Source organism: Oncorhynchus tshawytscha, linkage group LG31 (assembly GCF_018296145.1).
Source record: "Oncorhynchus tshawytscha isolate Ot180627B linkage group LG31, Otsh_v2.0, whole genome shotgun sequence".
NCBI lineage: Eukaryota > Metazoa > Chordata > Actinopteri > Salmoniformes > Salmonidae > Oncorhynchus > Oncorhynchus tshawytscha.
The window spans coordinates 12,038,826-12,062,923 of record NC_056459.1 but is presented as its reverse complement, the minus strand read 5'-3'; the positions used below and the strand labels follow the sequence as shown (position 1 = coordinate 12,062,923).

The 24,098-nt window shown below is 45.4% G+C and overlaps 1 protein-coding gene across 5 annotated transcripts in view; it reads right to left on the bottom strand.

Annotated features, from left to right (window-relative positions):
• The window catches only part of LOC112229706 (A-kinase anchor protein 9), a 133,562-nt gene that overhangs the window by 4,654 nt on the left and 104,810 nt on the right, over nt 1-24,098 (bottom strand). For 3 of the 5 annotated variants that reach the window (XM_042310054.1, XM_042310055.1, XM_042310057.1), the window contains 24 exons: nt 23,671-23,765; nt 23,235-23,352; nt 22,049-22,087; nt 18,897-19,129; nt 18,445-18,564; nt 14,785-14,952; nt 13,771-13,875; nt 13,267-13,419; nt 11,052-11,138; nt 9,553-10,599; nt 9,203-9,343; nt 9,060-9,104; nt 8,737-8,877; nt 8,476-8,520; nt 7,639-8,361; nt 7,323-7,383; nt 6,844-6,965; nt 6,511-6,711; nt 5,479-5,646; nt 5,035-5,164; nt 4,557-4,770; nt 4,193-4,343; nt 3,665-4,021; nt 2,727-3,032 (listed from right to left, as the gene is read on the bottom strand). In XM_042310054.1, the coding sequence (XP_042165988.1) occupies nt 2,727-3,032; nt 3,665-4,021; nt 4,193-4,343; nt 4,557-4,770; nt 5,035-5,164; nt 5,479-5,646; nt 6,511-6,711; nt 6,844-6,965; nt 7,323-7,383; nt 7,639-8,361; nt 8,476-8,520; nt 8,737-8,877; nt 9,060-9,104; nt 9,203-9,343; nt 9,553-10,599; nt 11,052-11,138; nt 13,267-13,419; nt 13,771-13,875; nt 14,785-14,952; nt 18,445-18,564; nt 18,897-19,129; nt 22,049-22,087; nt 23,235-23,352; nt 23,671-23,765 (4,970 nt within the window). The remainder of the gene's footprint in view (nt 1-2,726; nt 3,033-3,664; nt 4,022-4,192; nt 4,344-4,556; nt 4,771-5,034; nt 5,165-5,478; nt 5,647-6,510; nt 6,712-6,843; nt 6,966-7,322; nt 7,384-7,638; nt 8,362-8,475; nt 8,521-8,736; nt 8,878-9,059; nt 9,105-9,202; nt 9,344-9,552; nt 10,600-11,051; nt 11,139-13,266; nt 13,420-13,770; nt 13,876-14,784; nt 14,953-18,444; nt 18,565-18,896; nt 19,130-22,048; nt 22,088-23,234; nt 23,353-23,670; nt 23,766-24,098) is intronic. The other 2 variants (XM_042310056.1, XM_024395693.2) reach the window with 2 other exon arrangements.

Sequence of the window (24,098 nt, the reverse complement as noted above, 5' to 3'; positions counted from 1 at the left end):
GCATATAAGGCCCTGCCCCGCCCCCCTTTCGGAAAAGCTGACCACGACTCCATTTTGTTGATCCCTGCCTACAGACAGAAACTAAAACAAGAGGCTCCCACGCTGAGGTCTGTTCAACGCTGGTCTGACCAAGCTGACTCCACACTCCAAGACTGCTTCCATCACGTGGACTGGGAGATGTTTCGTATTGCGTCAGATAACAACATTGACGAATACGCTGATTCGGTGTGTGAGTTCATTAGAACGTGCGTTGAAGATGTCGTTCCCATAGCAACGATTAAAACATTCCCTAACCAGAAACCGTGGATTGATGGCAGCATTCGTGTGAAACTGAAAGCGCGAACCACTGCTTTTAATCAGGGCAAGGTGTCTGGTAACATGACTGAATACAAACAGTGCAGCTATTCCCTCCGCAAGGCTATTAAACAAGCTAAGCGTCAGTACAGAGACAAAGTAGAATCTCAATTCAACGGCTCAGACACAAGAGGCATGTGGCAGGGTCTACAGTCAATCACGGACTACAGGAAGAAATCCAGCCCAGTCACGGACCAGGATGTCTTGCTCCCAGGCAGACTAAATAACTTTTTGCCCGCTTTGAGGACAATACAGTGCCACTGACACGGCCTGCAATGAAAACATGCGGTCTCTCCTTCACTGCAGCCGAGGTGAGTAAGACATTTAAACGTGTTAACCCTCGCAAGGCTGCAGGCCCAGACGGCATCCCCAGCCGCGCCCTCAGAGCATGCGCAGACCAGCTGGCCGGTGTGTTTACGGACATATTCAATCAATCCCTATACCAGTCTGCTGTTCCCACATGCTTCAAGAGGGTCACCATTGTTCCTGTTCCCAAGAAAGCTAAGGTAACTGAGCTAAACGACTACCGCCCGTAGCACTCACATCCGTCATCATGAAGTGCTTTGAGAGACTAGTCAAGGACCATATCACCTCCACCCTACCTGACACCCTAGACCCACTCCAATTTGCTTACCGCCCAAATAGGTCCACAGACGATGCAATCTCAACCACACTGCACACTGCCCTAACCCATCTGGACAAGAGGAATACCTATGTGAGAATGCTGTTCATCGACTACAGCTCGGCATTCAACACCATAGTACCCTCCAAGCTCGTCATCAAGCTCGAGACCCTGGGTCTCGACCCCGCCCTGTGCAACTGGGTACTGGACTTCCTGACGGGCCGCCCCCAGGTGGTGAGGGTAGGCAACAACATCTCCTCCCCGCTGATCCTCAACACTGGGGCCCCACAAGGGTGCGTTCTGAGCCCTCTCCTGTACTCCCTGTTCACCCACGACTGCGTGGCCACGCACGCCTCCAACTCAATCATCAAGTTTGCGGACGACACAACAGTGGTAGGCTCGATTACCAACAACGACGAGATGGCCTACAGGGAGGAGGTGAGGGCACTCGGAGTGTGGTGTCAGGAAAATAACCTCACACTCAACGTCAACAAAACTAAGGAGATGATTGTGGACTTCAGGAAACAGCAGAGGGAACACCCCCCTATCCACATCGATGGAACAGTAGTGGAGAGGGTAGCAAGTTTTAAGTTCCTCGGCATACACATCACAGACAAACTGAATTGGTCCACTCACACAGACAGCATCGTGAAGAAGGCGCAGCAGCGCCTCTTCAACCTCAGGAGGCTGAAGAAATTCGGCTTGTCACCGAAAGCACTCACAAACTTCTACAGATGCACAATCGAGAGCATCCTGGCGGGCTGTATCACCGCCTGGTACGGCAACTGCTCCGCCCTCAACCGTAAGGCTCTCCAGAGGGTAGTGAGGTCTGCACAACGCATCACCGGGGGCAAACTACCTGCCCTCCAGGACACCTACACCACCCGATGTTACAGGAAGGCCATAAAGATCATCAAGGACATCAACCACCCGAGCCACTGCCTGTTCACCCCGCTATCATCCAGAAGGCGAGGTGCATCAAAGCTGGGACCGAGAGACTGAAAAACAGCTTCTATCTCAAGGCCATCAGACTGTTAAACAGCCACCACTAACATTGAGTGGCTGCTGCCAACACACTGACACTGACTCAACTCCAGCCACTTTAATAATGGGAATTGATGGGAAATGATGTAAATATATAAACAATGCTACCTTATATAATGTTACTTACCCTACATTATTCATCTCATATGCATACGTATATACTGTACTCTATATCATCGACTGCATCCTTATGTAATACATGTATCACTAGCCACTTTGTTTACATACTCATCTCATATGTATATACTGTACTCGATACCATCTACTGTATCTTGCCTATGCTGCTCTGTACCATCACTCATTCATATATCCTTATGTACATATTCTTTATCCCCTTACACTGTGTATAAGACAGTAGTTTTGGAATTGTTAGTTAGATTACTTGTTGGTTATTACTGCATTGTCGGAACTAGAAGCACAAGCATTTCGCTACACTCGCATTAACATCTGCTAACCATGTGTATGTGACAAATAAAATTAGATTTGATTTGATTTTTTAGTGTGATTATTTTATCATACATAGCCGGGTTCTAACAACAAGAGCTTAATAATCGCAATATATTGTAGTACCAATAGCTAAGAAAACAATACAATATTACTATTGGATTTTTCTATAACATGCATTTCAATTGTACCATCTGATTCAAAAGCGCTGTATTTGGTTCATTCAAAGTGTATGAATGTAGGATATAGGAATGTGACCCACGTTTTGGTTATCAGGCTGCTGCTGCGTCCCGCTCCCGACCGTCTCCCCCCCTCTCATCTCTCCCAGCCGGACCACTTTCTCCTGCAGCATCTCCTTCTCTTGCTCCAGTCGCTTCCCCTGCTGCACCTCTCTCACCAGCTGCGCCATGGCATCCCGCGCCTGCTCCCCCAGGCTTTCCAGCTGGCCCCTTGCCTCACGAAGAGCCTCATGATCCTGGCATGACCTCTGAGCTGCCGAGGTCAGCTCCTGTTCCCGTCCCACAGCCTCCAGCTTCTGGGCCTCCACCTCGTCCAGCAGACTAACCACCTGAAGAGGGAATAAATAGGAGGTCACAGGATTTCGTGGGAATGCAGAAGTGGAGGTAACTATTGTTACTATAATAGTAATGCCTATGTAATGTTGTCATGACAATTTGAAGAAAGCAGATGCACCACCTGATAAGCCAATAGGGTGGCACAATTTAGTAGGGGTGCAGAATCACATGACATAACTGGTCATAATGCCAAACCAATATTTTCGCAAGCACTTTCTGTGAATCTCCTGTGTGCAGGGCATTGATAGCAGCCTGGCTGATGCGACCACACAGCGTGAAAGAGCTGTGACTCACTGATCTGGACAGGAGGCCGTTTGTTAACGCTCAGAAATTGTGCGGACTTGATTGGTTCTCTCATCCAGAAGAAAAATCCTGGGGGGTTGAGACTTCGTTGTTTGGATTTGAAAATACAACAGTTGTAATGGAAGGCGGCGCTTGGGGGCCGTGTGTGGCTGTGGGTGTTTGAGTGAGAAAGACACGGTGAAGAACCAACCGGTAAAAGTACAGCCCCCTTCATTGCATCATAAGACTTATTGTAAGTAAACTAGTGTGAATGTACGTGTGTGTGTGTGTGTGTGTGTGTGTGTGTGCATCTGCTTCAGCTACAAACAAACAAACAGCCCACCTGAGCATGCTTCTTGTCCATCTCCCTCCGCAGTCCCTCCAGAAGAGCTTCGGATGACATCGCCCCTCCCACCACTTCATCCTCCCCACTCTCAGCCCTCTTCCTCTCTGGGCTTTCACTCCAGGAGGAGCTGTGCTGGCGGAGCTCCTTCTCTCTCCCCAGGGCGCTACTCAGCTCCTGGGTCCGGGCTCGCTCTGACTCTAGTTGGATGTGGAGCTGCGAGGCCTGGGTCTGCAGTATGGCGCGCTCCTGTTCGACCTGGACGGAAAGCTGGGAGGTGGACTGGCGCTCCTGGTCTAGGGCTGAGGTCAGCTGGGCTACGTGACTCTGCTGCTCCTCCAGGGCCAGTTTTAGATCCTGGAGGGAAGGGGTGTAAATACAAAGTGTGAAAAACATGAGTAGACCTACTCCAGTGACTAAGGTGAACACATCAGTGAAACACTGCATTTAAGTCAAACACAGTAAAGTGAAGACGTGTGAAATTACACTGGGACACCTGTCTACTACCTCCCCTAAAAACTGTCTTACCTCCAGCTCCTCGCTCTCCAGCTCCTCTTTCTTGTCAGATTTACACTTCTCCTTCTCGAAGGCCCACTGCATCTCTCTGGCCTTCTTCTGTTCGTCTGCCAGTCTGTCCGTCAGGGTGTCCACCTCAGCAGCCTTCTGTGACACCTCCATTCTAGAAAAAAAGACACCGGTCTGGATCCATCCAACAGCAACTAGGAAGGTAAACTAGATGTGTATGCAATACCAATGCTGGGAAGGTGAGTGTAAGTCGATGTTTGTTTCTGTACATCTCTAAATAGTCTTACCTGAGAATGTTCTGCTCTTTTATGTATCAAACTAAGACACTGATGGTGTGTGTTTGTGTGAGCGTGCATTAAAACCTTACCTGACTGTGTCCAGCTCCTTCAGGTGTTTTTGCTGGGCCTGGAGCGTGGTCTCCAGCTCTAGTTTGGTCTGGGACAGCTCTCCCTTCAGCTCCTCCAGCAGAGCCCTGTCAGCCTGCTGCAGTGTGGGGGGCTCCTGAACGCCACACAAACCAGCCTGAGGGGCTCCTCTCTCCCTCTGCTGCTCAATACCAGGCGACACACTGGGCTGAACACCTGAGTGGGACAAGCAGCCAGACAAAACAACATGCAAGACATTAGAATCAGCTGCTGTTTGTCCTTTTTAGATTAATTAAATTGGTTGCATTGAGTTGAATAACTGTGACCTCATCTAAGACAATTTACTATAGATATTACTCAATCAAAAAATCAATGAATTTATCCATCCATCCAGCCCCCACACGTTCATCAATCATCCCTATGTATCCTTACCACCCACCCACACAGCACGAGAAGCAATTGGAGGGCCAGACTACAGACCTTGATTGGATCTGCCAGGCTCCTGGGCTTGGATTTGTTGTAGCTGGACCCGGAGCTGCCGGACCTCTGTCAGCAAACTGCTTCTGTCTGCAGCCTGCAGTATCCCCATGGCATCCCTGTGATGGGCATCCTGTAGATTTACACACAGACACAGTTTAGCCTTGGAACTTAAAAACAATGCATATAACCACCAAGTTTTCCTACAAAGTGGAGAAATAGACTCTAGACTAAAACTGCTCTATATTTCTTAATTACCTGTTGGCTATATCCCACACTCCAGCTAGCTAATAGACTAATACCAAGATAAACAGGTAATGTCTAAGGCTAACCTGAGTGTTAAGTGTTTGTTAGCTACCTGCTCAGCTAGCATGTGCTCCAGCTAGTTGAGGCTAATGCTAAGGTTAGCCAGAAGTTAAGCTAAAGTGTACATAGTTTTTCAGTAACCTGCTCAGCTAGCCTGTGTTCCAGATGGTTGAGGTGGATGACAGCGTCACTAGTGTCCAGCTGGTCCAGACGGGCATAGAGGGTGCTCTTCAGCACACTCCGCTCCCTCACAAACACCTGCTGCACTGCCCCCAGCAGCTCTCCACGCCAGTCCGCACTACCTGGAGTCTGAACATACACAAGCACATAGACATGCATATTTACAGACAATGAGGGGGAAAAAGGGTTTCTGAAGGCTTAATTAAGCCTTAAAAGCTGTGTTTCACTGAACCCATCAAAGTCTTAGCCCTGTCTAAGCCAGGGGAGGGGGGGTTCTACTAAGCTTAATGGAATTGTTTTAAGAAGGTCATACCAAGGATAATTTTGCTATTTTATTTTGAATTTTAAGACCCCTTGAAGTACCAAAAAAAGTATTTTATGAAAATATTTATTTGGCCTTACTGCTATTAGCCCAGACAAACGCATTGAATAACAGATTCACTAAACTTCCAAAGGGTCTATCCTAGATCTCAAAGATATAAGAAAGATCAGGAAACATTTGTTATGTATACATACATGTTTTTTATTTATTTATTACATGTATTTAACCTCTTATTTTTGTCACTAAAGTGTCTCCATATATATTTCCACAATTATTTTTCAAACTGGGACCTTCAGACGAGTCTTGTGAGGCCTGTGTGTTTCCTAGAGCCCAAACTCTTCGGACGCTACAGACAGAAGTTGGTAGATCAGCTGTACCAACTTCAGACGAGTCCCAAGATGCTTGTGGGGGTCGTAGAGCATAATGTCTCATGGTCTGACAAACACCGCTCTAGCTTTGTCACCTTTCATGCAGATGCAGAAGTGCGACAAATATCTCTAACTTAAACTGATGTTTTCGGGGGGATTTATTATGCTGATTCGATTTTAACAGGGACACAGACATCAACCTTGGGGGTTAAACTGAGACCAACAAAACCCCTACGGTATTTAAGTGAGGCTACTAGTACAAAGTATCCACGCTACACAGTACAGATGCTACCAGTACTGTACCTGTGTTTCCCTGCTGTGTGTCTGCATCTGGGCAATGAGGGCCTTGAGGGACTCCACAGTGGCCAGCAAGGCCCCTCTCTCTTTGGGCCAGCCCTGAGCATGGTGGATCAGGCTGGCTGGGTCAGCCTCGCCCTCTGGGATTGGCAGCTCCGACAGGGATAGCACCTGCATACCCTCCTGGTGCACCTCGCGGAGCAGGTTCTGGAGGGGACACATGTACAGAGATACATCTCATAAACATTAAACCATGTGCAAACTAGACATCTACACCAATACACAGATTGGCATACAAAAACATGCTTAACTTTACATTTCCAAATGCAGTTCTTGTACCTTAATTCTGTCAGGCAGGGCTTCGTCTGTCTCTATCCTGGCTCCCTCTGGCGTGGTCCTGAACTCCTGCTGCAGATTAGGCAGGTCATAACCTGTCCGCTGACTCCATTCAGAACTGCTGTCTGCAATAGGGTACACACAAGGTTAACATTGCATACCAATGGAAGCAAAAAACTCTTTCTTTGAATAGGCATGAAAAATAACATTTTCTCAAATCATGCAAAGCATCCTTCGTCAAACACTAGCAAACATATGCATCAACTCAAAAGACACACACCATGACTCGTAAAATGCTGTGTTTGTTGATAATGTATTGTATACATATTTATGCATTGATTGTGAAGGTGTTACATCGCCTAAGGTATTGCGATTACTAGGGAAAGCATGCAACCTCTTGAGAGAAACTTGGCATAGCATTGAATAGCATTGAGGCTCACATTTGGCATGGAGGTGCAATGTGTGACACTACAACAACTTACCACTGGTGTAGCCGTCTTTAAATTGCGATCCTGCGGGACGCTCTGGTCTCGATGAGGGGGCCTGGAGGGCATGAAACCAGGTCAGAACACAGAAGAGTTTGAGTTCCTTTACCTCCCCACTCCCCCATAAAAATGTCAAGCTCATCATCTCGGTCATGTTTATTAAGCACCAAATGAAAGAAAACAGACCGAAACCGGGTTCTGCAACAGAAAATGAAAACAAGCTTGCGGGTAGACTTTTGTTCTGTTACTCACTTCTGTTTTGTGCCTAATGAACACAACTCAGGTCTGCTGAGATGTCACCCAATGAACTCACCTCATGAGAGCGTTGCAGCTTCTCGATGACGGTCTTGAGAGCCCTACACTCCTCCTCCAGCATCTGAGCATCCTTCTTCAGGGCCTCGCTCTCTGCGATGTGCCGGGCCTCCATGTCCAGGATCTCTGCCGCGTGCAGCTCCTGCATCTGTACGATCTTCTCCTGGTACTCCCCGATCATCTCCTCCACCTCTTCCTCTGACACAGACCTGGGCTGGTCAGATGTCTGGGAGGAAAAGGTCTCCGTCTGGGTGCCAGCATCTGTACGAGGCAGACGTTGAGATACATTAAGACCAAACGATTTGTCGGAGGACGTTTGGTTCTCCGCGGCAGAGATCTTCCTGGAGAGTGATGGTTTGTCTTTGGCAGTGGCGGCCATTTTTCCCTTGGCTCCATGGCGGTGGTCTTGCGATTTGACTCCTTTCTTTTTCGGATTGGAGGCTGGTACCGGCTGCTGCTGCTGGGGTGAGGGAGACTGAGATGGTGATAGTGGCAATAGTGGTGACGGTGACTCTGTGGTTTTCGCCAAGGCTATTCTGAGCTGTTGGAGCTCTTCTTGAAGCTGTGAAATGGACAGGTCACGGACTTGGAGTTCGTTCTGGAGTTTATCGCTGCACTCCCTGAAGCTGTTCAGGTTTTCTTTGGTAGCAGCTGCCTCTTCTCGGACCTCCTGGAGCTCTTGGAGAAGTTTAGACGAGGTGGCACTGTCACCTTCCGATGAGGCCTGTAAAGTTCGGAGACACCAACATCGATACAGAAGTGAAGATATGCCAATAGATATTTTTCCATATTGTTGACTAAAGTTGGAATATTCTTCCATGCAGCAATATACACTTACCTGGTGGAGTTCTCCCTTGATATGTGCTATGGTCATCTCTCTCTCCTTCGGTACAAAAAAATATTTAAATGGTCGGATTGGTTAATCACTGAAAAGACTACAAACATACAACTTCCCATTTGATCAACATTTTTAAATGTACAGTTATCCACACAAAATGGACAGTTAATAAAATTGACAATTGATTTTGGCACCCGAAGACTGCGACTCCCATAGTTCTTTGCCCTGCTGAACACTGGTTGATTGGGACTGTGTTCATACCTGTAGCAGCTCCTGTAGTTTGTCACAGCGTTCCCTGTAGCTGCTGAGCTCCTCTTTGGTGGCAGCGGCCTCCTCTTTGACCTCCTTCAGCTGCCGATGGAGCTCAGACACCTTGGCCTCACCGCCTCCCAATGACACCTGCTGTCAAAGGTAGAAGTGTTAGATGTTAGAATTTGGATTTCAAGACAATGAATTGAAGGGAATGTCAAGAACAAGAAAGTATCGCAGTACTTTAGCAACACTGAGGCAGTAGAATTGTATTGTGTCTGTGCCTATGGTAAACGGAGACACAGACACAATGAACAACTCCCTTTGTTTCTTACCCTTTGAAGGTCTTCTTGAAGCTTTGCTATTGCAACCTCTTTTGCCTAAAAAAGGAAAATATGTGATAATTGTAACTCCCTTTCAAGCAACAAGTTGAATAGAGCACTAATCAAACATGGGAGTTGAGTGTGCTATTACATACCTTGAGCTCCTGCTGGAGTTTATTGCTGTTCTCCCTGTAACTGCTGAGCTGTGCTTTGGTGGCTGAAGCCTCGTCTTTGACCTCCTGTAGTTCCTGTATCATCCCAGATACAGCCGGCTCGTTTTCTCCAGAAGATGGAGTCTGGTTCAGAGTTCAAAGAGATAGCAGCTTGTCAGCAATTAAACTGTGAAAAACATTACAGGCAGTGTAGGCTACAGGTAATCCACTCATCGATGGGAAGTACTACAGGCTAACTCTAACACCTAAAAAGTGAATTTATAGGAGGCAGTGCAGGCTAGAGCTAACTTAACTTTAGCCTTAACTTATTGCCTATGGGAGATAAGTCCTACCTCTTCGGCCAGAAACGTTCTCTGGTATCCACCAGGCTTGGTCGTCCTCATCTGATTGAGCAAATCCATGAGCATGACCAGCCTCTTCTCGTACTCCAACACCTCCTCCTCGGAACTGGAGAGCAGCTGCTTCTGCAGCTCCTGGTCCTTCTGTATGCCACTCAGTCCCACCTCCAGCTCGCGGAGCTTCTCCGTCAGGAGGACCACCTTCCCCGTGGGGCTCTGTTTGGCTCCTTGGATCTCCGCTGCTCGGGATGTTCCTGCAAACCCAAAGTCCGGTACCTCCATCTGTCCCTGGGGATCCTGGTGGCCGAATTCTTTGGTTCTCTGGCCCTTGGACTCCTGCGATTGATGCAACTGTTGCTGGATGGCGCCCAGTTGGGCCTGGCTGACAAGCGCGGCCGCCACCCTCTCCCTCAGATTGTCCTCCAGATCCTGGACCTTGCGCTGGAGCTCGTCGGCGTCCTCCTGGGCACGCTCCACCAGGAACCGGCAGCGGATCAGTTCAGAATCCCTTTCTCTGACACAGGCTTCAAGTTCCTGGATGCGGAGGCTCAGCTCCTCCAACCTGGAGGTGGCGCTCTGCTCCAGCGCCTGGATCTGAGCCTGCACCACCAAGAATTCTGCAGTCTTCTCCGTGAGGGCATCTTGCAGCTCCATCGCGGTGTCGTCCGACTGCTCCTTTTCCGATTCGGCTAATGCTAGCCTGCTCTCCTGCAAGCACCGGTACCTCTCCAGGAGCATGCATTGCTCTGCTTTGATGGTGTCCAGCTCTTGGGTGGCCAAGTCCATCTTTTGCTTCATTTCGTCGTACTCCTCCTTGCTGGGACCTCCGACCTGGCTCTCCACCTGGCCCTTGAGCTCCTCGTCCGTCTCTGAGGATTGCTTCCGCTCGATGTTGGCTAGCTCCTCCTGGAGCTTGTCGATGACGGCGTTTAGCTGCTCCAGCTCCTCCTCGCTGTTCTTCTTCAGGCGCTGCTGCTCGCTCCGCATGCACTCCACCTGGGACTCCAGCTCCCACAGTAGTTCGTCCCTCGCATTGATTTCCTGAAGGGAAGGATGGAGCAGCGAATGTAGGTATAAGGACGAAGATGTGGAGGAAAAAGACTGGCTCACGCTTTCTGGTAAACCTCTGAGAGAGTTGTGCCATGGCAAGATAGTTAATATTGATAACATTTTTGTGATATATTATCTATGGTTGAAACTCAATCAGGTAACAACGGTACTTCAGGAACAAATTCTGATTTGTTGGACATTTCTAGGGTGTTTCAAGTGTTCTCAGCTGTTTAGTAAGCCAACATAAAAACCATATATCACAAGACAACAGAGCATGGGAACTTATCAAAACCTAAAATAGTAGGTTAAGTCAAAACAAAAATAAAAAATAAAATAAACGGCTGTCACACAACACACACACTGATCCACTATCACAGAGATATACATATACGTGGACAGAATATCAAATGGTCTGTCTGTAACATATATGTATATGGGGTTACCTTGTTATCAGGGGCTGATTCCGTGTGTTGAAGCTTAGCCATCTGCTCATTAAGAAGGGCTATTTCCCTGTCCTTCTCCTCCATCACCTTCAAAAATGTATCATATGTTCGGAGATTATAATCTGCTGGCTTTCAACACAAAACAAAAATCACCCTTAATAAACTGGGACTAAGACAATAGGGAAGGAACATTTATGGGGGATTTGTTTATCTTTAGGGTGGGGATACTACCTATCACTACTACCATATTAGCCTAACAGGTCCCACATTTGTTGCTTTGGCTAATGTGGCTTTGTTTAGCAGATGGAAACCACGTGTCAACCTTGTTGGATTAAGGATTACCTATAGTAAATGTTAGCCTTTTTCGTGGCTATTTGTTGTGTTGTGTTACCTGGTTGCTGCTAGTCTAACTGTCTGGCATATCTAAATGTTGACAGCTTAGCCACAGCTAGGCTGTCAACATGCTATCCTAGCGTTGTGGGCCAGGCTACCTACATGCTAGCCTAGCGTAGTGGCCCAGGCTGCCTACATACTAGCTTGGTTATGTGGTGGCTAAGGCTACCTACATGCTAACCTAGCTGTGTGGGTGGCTAAGGCTACCTACATGCTAACCTAGCTGTGTGGGTGGCTAAGGCTACCTACATGCTAGCTTAGCTGTGTGGGTGGCTAAGGCTACCTACATGCTAGCTTAGCTGTGTGGGTGGCTAAGGCTACCTACATGCTAGCTTACTTATTTTCCACCATAATTTGCAAATAAATAAATTAAAAATCCTACAATGTGATTTTCTGGATTTTTTTTCTCATTTTGTCTGTCATAGTTGAAGTGTACCTATGATGAAAATTACAGGCCTCTCTCATCTTTTTAAGTTGGAGAACTTGCACAATTGGTGGCTGACAATATACTTTTTTTGCCCCACTGTACATGCTAGCCTAGCTGTGTGGGGGGCTAAGGCTACCTACATGCTAGCCTAGCTGTGTGGGGGGCTAAGGCTACCTACAGTTGAAGTTGGAAGTTTACATACACTAAGGTTGGAGTCATTAACACTTGTTTTTCAACCACTCCACAAATTTCTTGTTAACAAACTATAGTTTTGGCAAGTCGGTTAGAACATCTACTTCGTGCATGACACAAGTTATTTTTCCAACAATTGTTTACAGACAGATTACTTCATTTATAATTCACTGTATCACAATTCCAGTGGGCCAGAAGTTTACATACACTAAGTTGACTGTGCCTTCAAACAGCTTGGAAAATTCCAGAAAATAATGTCATGGCTTTAGAAGCTTCTGATACTCTAATTGACATCAATAGAGTCAATTGGAGGTGAACCCGTGGATGTATTTCAAGGCCTACCTTCAAACTGAGTGCCTCTTTGCTTGACATTATGGGAAAATCAAAATAAATCAGCCAAGAAGAAAAAAACATCTTAGAAACAAAATTGTAGACCTCCACAAGTCTGGTTCATCCTTGGGAGAAATGTCCAAATGCCTGAAGTATCACATTCATCTGTACAAACAATAGTATGCAAGTATAAACAGCATGGGACCACGCAGCTGTCATACCGCTCAGGAAGGAGACGCGTTCTGTCTCCTAGAAATTAACGTACTTTGGTGTGAAAATTGCAAATCAATCCCAGAACAGCAGCAAAGGACCTTGTGAAGATGCTGGAAGAAACAGGTACATACGTATCTATCCCACAGTAAAATATCAACATCACCTGAAAGGCCGCTCAGCAAGGAAGAAGCCACTGCTCCAAAACCGCCATAAAAAAGGCAGACTACGGTTTTCACCTGCACATGGGGACAAAAAAAACGTACCTTTTGGAGAAATGTCCTCTGGTCTGATGAAACAAATATAACTATTTGGCCATATTGACCATCGTTATGTTTGGAGGTAAAAAAAGCCGAAGAACACCATCCCAAACGTGAAGCATGGGGGTGGCAGCATCATGTTGTGGGGGTGCTTTGCTGCAGGAGGGACTGATGCACTTCACAAAATAGATGGCATCATGAGGTAGGAAAAGTATGTGGATATATTGAAGCAACATCTCAAGACATCGGTCAGGAAGTTAAAGCTTGGTCGCAAATGGGTCTTCCAAATGGACAATGACCCCAAGCATACTTCCAAAGTTGTGGCCATTTTGTTTTTGGCTAAGGTGTGTGTAAACTTCCAACTTCAACTGTACATGCTAGCCTAGCTGTGTTGGCCGATTACCTGGAGCAGGTGGTCCTTGGTCTCCAGGTCTTTCTGCTGGGTGCTCAGCTCCTTCCTCTGGATCTCCAACTGCATGTCGAGCTGCTGCACCTCATCACTCTTGTTCTCCAGCTCCTCCCGGAACTGCTCCAGCTGCTCCTCCAGGTTACTGATCTGGAAGGGAGGAGGGGAAAGGGGGGAGTCAAGCTGGAGTGTTGTGTGTTCTTATCCATCTAACTGAGGACCAGGGCATCGACACATGAACAGGGGACTTGAAATCTAAGTGGGACCTGTCTTGTGTCCATCATTGGCTATTGTAGGAGCGTGATTTGAGGCGAAGTGAAAGATGGCAGGCAAAGGGTTGCAACAAGTAGAGGAATGGTCTAACTTATGTAAATCATCAGGGGAGGTGATAACCAATTAAGGTTTTTGCTGGCTAGCTTTGACACAGTGCTGGACTGGCTACTTAGAAATTCCCTTCCAAACATGTGAAAGAAAGAAACCCCCACAAGAACAATACATTACCTCTTTCTCTTTCCTGTCCAGAGCCTCTCTTTCAGTCTGTAGCTGAGCCTCCAGTGATGAGTCCCCAAGCTCACAAACAGACACATCCTGCCTCTTATCATCCACCTGAAACAGACATGCATGCAAGCAAGCAAGCAACGTGCACACACAATACGTTATTATTTAGCGACCAGTCAATGCGCGATGCATGCACACACAAGCAAACATACACACATCACACGCAAGATTATATACAAGCATACACACAAATATCAGGATAGCCACACACACACAGCCATACATCATATACAGTATCTGTGATGTCATGCACTTAATCAGCTGGGCAGTAGCAAGGTATGGGGACATTTCTTTCACTGCTCTGTTTCAGCCTGCCAACAGTGATATTGGTTTCAAAACTCATTACTATGGGCACACACATTCTCAGCCATGATGTCGGGTATGCAGGTACACTCAGTCTCCTTTATCAATGCACACATACACCCATATATATGCAAATATAGCTTCACGCTGTCACTCACACTCTACCAGAACACACACTCATTCTGACACTAACATGCACACGCACTCCATTCTCTCTCACACACACACACGTTATGTTCTTCTATCCTCGTGCGGACTTAAAATGTATTTACATTGAAAATCCTATCCCTAATAGTAACCCTAACCACTAAGCTTAAAATAGCCTTTGTCCTCATGGGGAATTTTCCTTGTTTTACTATCCTTCTAGTGACTGAGATTTTAGGTCCCCACTAGGAAAATAGAACCCCCCCCCAAACACACACAAACACACTCCCTCTGGGGAGCAATCTTGGCAGTCGCTAGTCTTAACACAGCATCACCAACAGCAGTGGCGGGAAGGAGTGGGGGAACTGTCTCTTTCTCTCTCTCCCCACTCCCTCTTTCTCTACTTGTCCCTCTCTTTTTCCATCTTCCTCTCTTTGTTGTTCTCTCAGTCTCTATCCCACTTCATCCATCCCCCCCTTCCTCTCCACCCATCTCTCTTTTCTCTCTCACCGTCTCGGTGCTGGCCAGCAGCGCCTGCTCCAGCTCGCGGATGCGACCCTCCAGCTTGTCAATCTCCTCGTTGCGTTCGCCCACCTCGCGCTGCAGCTGCTCGGACGCCAGCAGCAGCTCGCTGCACCAGTCCGCCTTCTCCCTCAGCTGCTGGGTCAGCTGGTCCACCTGCGAGAGGAGAGGGATGAGGAGGAGGAGAAAGGAGAGGGAGGGAAAGCGGGGTTTCAGTGTGGATCGTACAGTCTGTAGCTTCAGTGTATCACTGTGGCTAGCTAGTAGTAACAACACAGTAGCTGGGAGGTCAGCTGATCCACCTGCCATTTTGAAGAGAGGGGGAAAAGAGAGGAGGTAGTAGGGCTGGGAATTGCCAGGAACGTCACGGTACGATATTATCACGATACTTAGGTGCTGTTGCGATTGTCATGATTTTATATGTATTGCGATTCGATACTGCGATTTTATTGCAATTTTATGTTCCAAACATATTGCTCACTAAATGTCTGCTGCAGAGAGGCAGAGAGCATTAGGAAATTAGTTTTGATGAGTCATGGAAATAAAAGTGCTGGAAACATGTTGGCTCACGCTATAAGATTAAACATACCAGAGTTTTGGTATAGGTACAGCCGGCCAGCACCAGCTAACGCTACATAGCAAAAAATGTGTGTTTTTTACTAATCGATACTTGGCGTCAAAGTATCGATAAAATATTGCCCCCCCCCAAAAAAAACTGCGATATGTAACTATCAATTTTCCCCCGTCACTAGGGGATAGAAGAAAAGAGGATAATGTAAACAGGAGCAATATTATGAGGTCAGATGACCCTCACCTGCTATGTGGTAGGGAAAGGGAGATGAATAGGGGAAAGAGGGAGATGAATAGGGAAAGAGGGAGAAAGGGGGGAAGAGGGAGGTTGAGTGCAGCTAATGATATTTAATGGAAGGTCCTTTTCAATGACGCTAGCACCACTAATCGCTGGGATCCACCTGCTATGGTAGACAGTGGAATATTCAACGGGACGAAAAGGAGAAAGAGAGCAGAGGAAGGGAAAGAGGGGGGCTCTAATGTGGTTTGCAATGACAAGCTGCTACCATGCAACTGATGGAGTTTTGTTAATAGAGAGAGGCTGTTTCAATGCAACTAATAGCAATACCTGGGAGGTCAGCTGATCCACCTGCCATGGGAGAGAAGCAAAGAGGAAGAGGAGGAAAAAGGGAGAGAGAATGGCCTTTAATGAGCATAGCAGTGACTAATAGGAGAAGGTGATGGGAGAAGGAATGGTTCTGATTCTGATAGCAGAGAAAGGCTGCTGTGACATTGTCAACTGCATATAGCTTAGCGAAAACAAGCCCTTACAGTATCAATAATGGTGTTTAAATAATTCTGATCATTCTGAGTTACTTGTAGTGACACATTTCCACAACACATGCCACTATAATACAGTTAAAGACTGAACACAAACAACAGTATGGTAACACATGTAAAACACAGCTGATGGCAACAGCAAGGAGAGCCACTGCCACAGCATGCTAAAGAGATGTGGAGCTATGATGATGCTAATGACTTTTAGCAGAAACCAGCCACAACAACTCGGTTGACGTACAGTAAATCAGAGAGAAGCAGTATATCACAGCTGTTATGATAGCAGATGCAATTATAATGCAAAGACAGACCTCCATGGTCCAGATGATGATGCTCAGCAGAAATATCCTAATGTAATATCTAATTACATTTACTAGCTACAACATGGTGCGAGAGTAAATACAACCTCTCCATGGACACTGCTTTTTTTGAAAGATAAAAAAATATATTAAGTGTTTAGGACAAGACCACTGTTAAAACCATTAATGTTCAATAAAATGTTCCATAAAAAAACCTAGAATACTAGTTGTACAAAACGCATTACAAATCACACAATACCCACAGCCCCCTCAGTTAATAAACAAATCACCATGGCGATGATTGACAAATCAGCCCTCACCCCAAAAAAAGCACATCAAAAATCACATCCAGCATATAAACTCAGCAAAAAAAGAACCGTTCTCTCACTATCAACTGCGTTTATTTTCAGCAAGCTTACCATGTGTAAATATTTGTATAAACATAAGATTCAACAACAGACATAAACTGAACAAGTTCCACAGACGTGACTAACATAAATGGATTAATGTGTCCCTGAACAAAGGGGAGGGGTCAAAAGTAACAGTCAGTATCTGGTGTGGCCACCAGCTGCATTAAGTACAGCAGTGCATCTCCTCCTCGTGGACTGCACCAGATTTGCAAGTTCTTGCTGTAAGATGTTACCCCACTCTTCCAAGGCACCTGCAAGTTACCGGACATTTCTGGGGTGAATGGCCCTAGCCCTCACCAACAAGTCTCAGACGTGTTCAATGGGATTGAGATCTGGGCTCTTTGCTGGCCATGGCAGAACGCTCACCGAACGGGCAGTATGGCTGGTGGCATTGTCATGCTGGAGGGTCATGTCAGGATGAGCCTGCAGGAAGGGTACCACATGAGGGAGGATGCCTTACTTATAACGTACATCGTTCAGATGACAACAAGAATGACAACAAGCTCAGTCCGATGATGCTGTGACACACCACCCCAGACCATGACGGACCCTCCACCTCCAAATCGATCCCGCTCCAGAGTATAGGCTTCGGTGTAACGCTCATTCCTTCGACGACAAACGCGAATTCGACCATCACCCCTGGTGAGACAAAACCACGACTCGTCAGTGAAGAGAACTTTGTGCCAGTCCTGTCTGGTCCAGCGACGGCGGGTTTGTGCCCATATGCAATGTTGTTTGCCAGTGATGTCTGGTGAGGACCTGCCTTACAACAGGCCTACAAGCACTCAGTCCAGCCTCTCTCAGCTTATTGCGGACAGTCTGAGCACTGGTGGAGGGATTGTGCATTCCTGGTGTAACTCGGCAGCTGTTGTTGTGCAGGTGTTGTTACACGTGGTCTACCACTGCGAGGACGATCAGCTGTCCGTCCTGTCTCCCTGTAGCGCTGTCTTAGGCGTCTCATAGTACAGATATTGCAATTTATTGCCCTGGCCACATCTGCAATCCTCATTCCTCCTTGCAGAATGCCTAAGGCACATTCACGCAGATGAGCAGGGACCCTCGGCATCTTTCTTTTGGTGCTTTTCAGAGTCAGTAGAAATGCCTCTTTAGTGTCCTAAGTTTCCATAAATGTGACTTTAATTTCCTACCATCTGTAAGCTGTTAGTGTCTTAACGACCGTTCCACAGGTGCATGTTCATTAATTGTTTATTGTTAATTGAACAAGCATGGGAAACAGTGTTCAAACCCTTTACAATTAAGATCTGTGAAGTTATTTGGATTTTTACGAATTTTCTTTGAAAGACAGGGTCCTGAAAAAGGGAGGGTTATTTTTTTGCTGAGTTTATGTCCATTATCCTTCAGTTCCAGTTTGACTAGTCTGGGATCATATTTGGGTAACCACAGGCAATTCTACCTCCCCACTGTCCTGGCTGACACTGAGCCCTCATGTACAGAGCAACAACAGTACATTTTTACAAGACGAGCATATACATTACTGCCTTTCCCATTGTGAGGGAACAAAAGGAGGGAGAAACTGCCTGTGGGGTCCAACAGGGCTCAATGCTGGGGCTATTGCAGAACTGAACTGTTACCTCTCTGCTTCTTTGCTCAGAGCCGGGCTGCAGCTTCTGGCTGTTCTTCAGCTGCTGCTCCAGATTCAAGATCTCCTGCTGGAAGACGTCCCTCTCGTGTTCCCGGTCAACGGCCTGCTCCTGGGGTTCAGAGATGAAGACAAAGCCTTTAAAGGAGAGTTGCTATGGGAAATACCCATTACATATCAAATTAAATTATATATACATTGAATCAGAAATACATGGATGATGAATAAATGATGGATCAAGTGTAGTGCTTTATGCACTGCCTAACCCCCAATAACCAAAGTGCACATTCATATTACATTCATGTAAATCTGTATTCTTTTAAACTATAGACTTCCTATGGTCCTCCCCCATCCACCCCATTCATCCATCTCTCCCATCTCTATCCATATCCATCCGTACAGCCATGCATCCATCCTCCCCATTCCCTCCCCTCTATTTCTTACATCCAGGAACCTCCGATTCTTCTCCAGTTGTTTCTCCAGAGCCTGGATCTGCTGCAGCAGGTCACCGCTCTCAGTCTTGCGGGCATGCTCCAGCTCGATGACCCGGTTGATCTGCTCCTCCAGCTCAGCCTCCAGTGTTTTCACCTGGTGCAGAAGGTCCAGGCTCTCCTTCTCTGCCTGCCGCTGCACCTCTACCTTCTCAGCCATCAGCTTCTCTGTCTCCTCCAGGAGGTCTGGGGTGAAGGGAGAGAGGGACGGAAGGAAGGCGTCACATAAGGTGGCTTTGGAGGGGAGGAGTCAATGATTTTGGACATACAGGTTTGATTCCAGCAATGAACAGGACAGGATGCTGAGATGGAGTTGTTGTGGACTGTCAATAATCTGAAAATCAGTTACAGGCCTGTCAGCCTTACGATTCATTTCAAATTTAAGTATATTTAGCTGTTTTTGTCTCAGAACTTCTAAACTTGTGTTTTACGCATTTTAACAGCATTACAGTATTGAGATGGCTGCTTTCAGCAAAATGTCACCAATACAGTCCTCCATTTCAGAATCATGTAGCTACTGTATATAACAGACAATCTCACACCCAGTATCTTCCCAACATATCCCTTTAGTAACCCACATTGAACCAACCAACATCGCTTCCCCCCAGAGAAGATCGAACCCCATTGTATTAGTACAACAGATAAAAAGGTAAGAGAGTGCAAACCACAGACCAACGACGTAGACAGTGCTGTGATGGTGCAATATCCATGCCCCATATGCAGTTGCAGGCAAGGGGTGGGACAAATTCCTAATTGAGCAATCATCTTACTCCAAAGGTAGCAGATATTGTCACGATGTTAGCATGGACAATGTGAAGTAAGGTTAGGGTGAGCTAAACTCTTCTGAACATTTACATCAAGGGATTTTAATTTAGGAGCAAAGATGATTGCCAAAAAGGAAATACTTATGCTTACAGTACCAATGTCTCAAAATACAGTTCATCAGATTCCTTCAATCGTGCTCAATCATAAATAAAATGAGAATGTTCACGCTGACCCATAAGACATTAACATGACAAACCATGATATAGAAAAGGGAATCAAAAGAAAAAGCGTAAGCAAGGGTTAGTGATTGAGTGAGTGAGCCCATAGCAAGCAAGCTCCAAGCTTTTTTTGTGAGTTGCTGATTCTGGCGTTAAAAAAAAATACAGTACCAGTCAAATGTTTGGACACACCTACTCGTTCAAGGGTTTTCTTTATTTTTTTATATTTTCTACATTGTATAATAATAGTGAAGACATCAACACTATGAAATAACACATATGGAATTGTTATGGGATTTTTATGAATAATGGCTAAATGATGTATACATTTAACGTAGAACTATAACTAAAGAGAATACTACCCTGTCACTGTATGAATGTATGAATCTTATTATAATCGTAACACTGAATATAATGTGTGTAGTTTTAGTCAAGAATTAGAACAAGGACTTTCTGTTCCTTGTTAGAAACGAATGGAGCTACCGTCAGACCGGCTGGAATACTGTGTTCCTTACAGGACATTCTGTCCCCACCCAGGGAGGGGAGAGACCTTGGGCTTGTAGTAGATTGTTTAACAGGTGGCAGACAATTTGTGAGTAGGAGAAGACTTGTGAACTATATTGCCCTTATATCTGAGAGGGACATTTATGACGAAATGTGAGGTATATAGACCAATGTACCGGAAATAATAGGGAGAACGTTCCCGTGAATAAACATTTAACTATTGTACTATTGTAGACTGGGCCTCTGTCTGTCTTCATTTCTATCAGTATCCTACAAATCCTGATCAAGCAGACTGGTTAATTAACACGAGAACTAAATTCTCCTGACAGGAATTGTGTCTTGTTAAAAGTTAATATGTGGAATTTCTTTCCTTAATGCGCTTGAATCAATCAGTTGTGTTGTGACAAGGTAGGGAGGTATACAGAAGATAGCCCTATTTGGTAAAAGAACAAGTCCATATTATGGCAAGAACAGCTCAAATAAGCAATGAGAAATGACAGTACATCATTACTTTAAGACATGAAGGTCAGTCAATACGGAAAATTTCAATAACTTTGTGCTGTCGCAAGAAACATCAAGCACTATGATGAAACTGGCTCTCATGAGGACTGCCACAGGAAAGGAAGACCCATAGTTACCTCTGCTGCAGAAGATAAGTTCATTAGAGTTACCAGCCTCAGAAATTTCAGCCCTAATAAATGCTTCACTGAGTTCAAATAACAGACATCTCAACATCAACTGTTCAGAGGAGACTTGTTGCAAAGAACCCACTACTAAAGGACTCCAATAATAAGAAGAGACTTGCTTGGGCCAAGAAACACAAGCAATGGACATTAGACCGGTGGAAATCTGTTCTTTGGTCTGATGAGTCCAAATGTGAGATTTTTGGTTCCAACCGCAGTGTCTTTGTGAGACGCAGAGTAAGTGAACGGATGATCTCCACATGTGTGGTTCCCACTGTGAAGTATGGAGGTGGTGTGATGGTGCTTTGCTGGTGACACTGATTTATTTAGAATTCAAGGCACACTTAACCAGCATGGCTACCACAGCATTCTGCATCGATACACCATCCCATCTGGTTTGTGCTTAGTGGGACTATCATTTGTCTTTCAACAGGACAATCACCCAACACACCTTCAGGCTGTGTACAGGCTATTTGACCAAGAAGGAGAGTGATGGCATGCTGCATCAGAAGACCTGGCCTCCACAAATCACCCGACCTCAACCCAATTGAGATGGTTTGAGATGAGTCTGACCGCAGAGCGAAGAAAAAGCAGCAGCATATGTGGGAAGTCACTGCTGGAAAAACATTCCGCATGAAGCTGGTTGAGAGAATGCCAAGAGTGTGCAAAGCTGTCATCAAGGCAAAGGGTTGCTATAAAATATATTTAGATTGGTTTAAAACTGTTTTAGTTACTACATGATTCCATATGTGGTATTTATTAGTGTTGATGTCTTCACTATTATCCTACAATGTAGAAAATAGTATAAATAAATAAAAACACTTGAATGAGTAGGTGTGTCCAAACTTTTGACTGGTACTGTATGTATTTGTGAAGTGCCACTCGACTAGAGACAAAAAAGTAACAGACTGGCCATGCTCTGATGTGGGACACACCTGCTTCAGGTGCTGCATCGACTGCAGCTTCAACTAGGCCTATAGGAAGAATAAGAAAGCACAGTATTTCAACATGCACTTGTTTTGTCATAAAAAGGAGGAAGACTGGAGGAGAAAGGATGTGAGAGGTGAAAGCGAGAGGTGAAAACGAGAGGGCGGGGCCTCCCTGCATGTGCTGTGGTGGTATTGGTTAAAGCTGTGTCGGCAGAGGATGGATGAGCCAATACTGTAACGTGAGAGCCGGCGTGAGGTGTTCCTAAAATGGCCCCCTGTACATTGAATTCATGTGCTTGTCGAATACTTGCCATTTCATTATGGATTATTCCTTAACCTATGGAATACCTTGAAATAGTACTGGATAGAGGTAATGAATCAGAAAATTATTTAAAAACGTTTTGCAGTGTGTGTCTTATTAGACAAGTCAAGGTAGTTCCTCCCTGTTTCAGTCGACTTAATTATATTTGTTGCCTAATGAACACGACGCAGGTGAGACTTTTCAGATGCAGTACTTGTGTTACACATGTTCCAGGATTCTGTTTTATCCCAGAGGATTTCCATCAAAAAGGGTAATCAATTGTAAACTTCATTACAACATGAATTCATCATGGTCACCCTTTCTACAGGAATTTAGCAAAGTACAGTAATAACAAAGTACATTAATAAAAATGACAAGAATTTATAACACAGAATAAAAATTGTTACAATGTCATTGAGTGGTAACACAATAACAATGAGTGGCTCCTGCTAAGCTGACATACTGTGTGATGACATGAGTCATATAAATATTCAAATGTAGATCTAATCAAGGAAATAAACCAACCTTCTGTATGCAAAAGAACATGGGCCTGTTTTATCTTCGTCATAGGACCCACAGAAATAAAATGACTGTCAAATTGCGATGGTCTGAAGGGCTTTTCTCATAATACCAGTATTTCTACTTCAATGATACGACCCCCACTTCGGAGTAGTGATGTCATATAAGACGTAGTCACAGTTCTCTATTATCACCAACTGCTTGTTTTTGAGCATCTGTATTGGAATAGGCACTGTGCATATCCAATACACTTTACATGATATGAAAGTAACATTTTCACGATTATTTCACTGTGTAGAATACTTGAATGTTTGTCAAAATGTATATTTTGTTCCATACAGATCCACAAGGAGTAAGTGGTGGGGCACATACGTAACTCGCGGGGGCCGGCATGCTCCCTCATGGCGTCCTGTTGCCGTGACAGTATCTCACGCTCTTCCTGCATCTGCAGCCTCTCCTGCTCCAGTTCGTGTAGGCGGCTGCTCGTCACCTGCAGGAGCCAATGACAATCAGTTAGAGGCAGGTTGACGATATGGTTAGCCAATTAAAAAATGACAAAGTGAACAAACTGCCCTTGCAGTGTGCGAAGTTGCCCGACATAGAGGTAACATTTTAAACCTATGGGAAACAACTTGCAACATAATTGTCCACCATTTTCTTTAAATCTGCATGGATAGTTTTGAGACAATATTTACCTAGTGGGCATAACTGCTTGAAATGACATAATTACATCAGAGCATGTCACCCTAAACGGTTATAAAACACAGTGATTATGGTGGTTGTAGACTGAAGAGTGGGTCTGTCTTACCTGCAGCTCCTGCTCCAGGCTTAGCTGTAGCTCCTCCTTCTGACGCACCTGCTCCTCCAGCGCAGCACGTTCACCTGTGTAGCCATCAATCAGACCTGGGGGGTTAATATATAGATTTAGAGATTGTTGAGTGAAACATTCACACAATCACACACATAGTATCAGTTCAAGCACACATTAAAGCAAAAATACAGACTCATACAACCAAAATCAAGGCGATAAACTCCAAAAACATAGTACCTTTGGAAAGCATTCAGACACCTTGACTTTTTACAGTTGCGTTACAGGCTTATTCTAAAATTGATTAAATAAATAAAAATCCTCAGCAATGTACACACAATAGACCATAATGACAAAAGAAAAACAGTCTAGAAATGTTTGCAAATTTATTGAAAAGAAAAAACGGAAATACCTTATTTACATAAGTA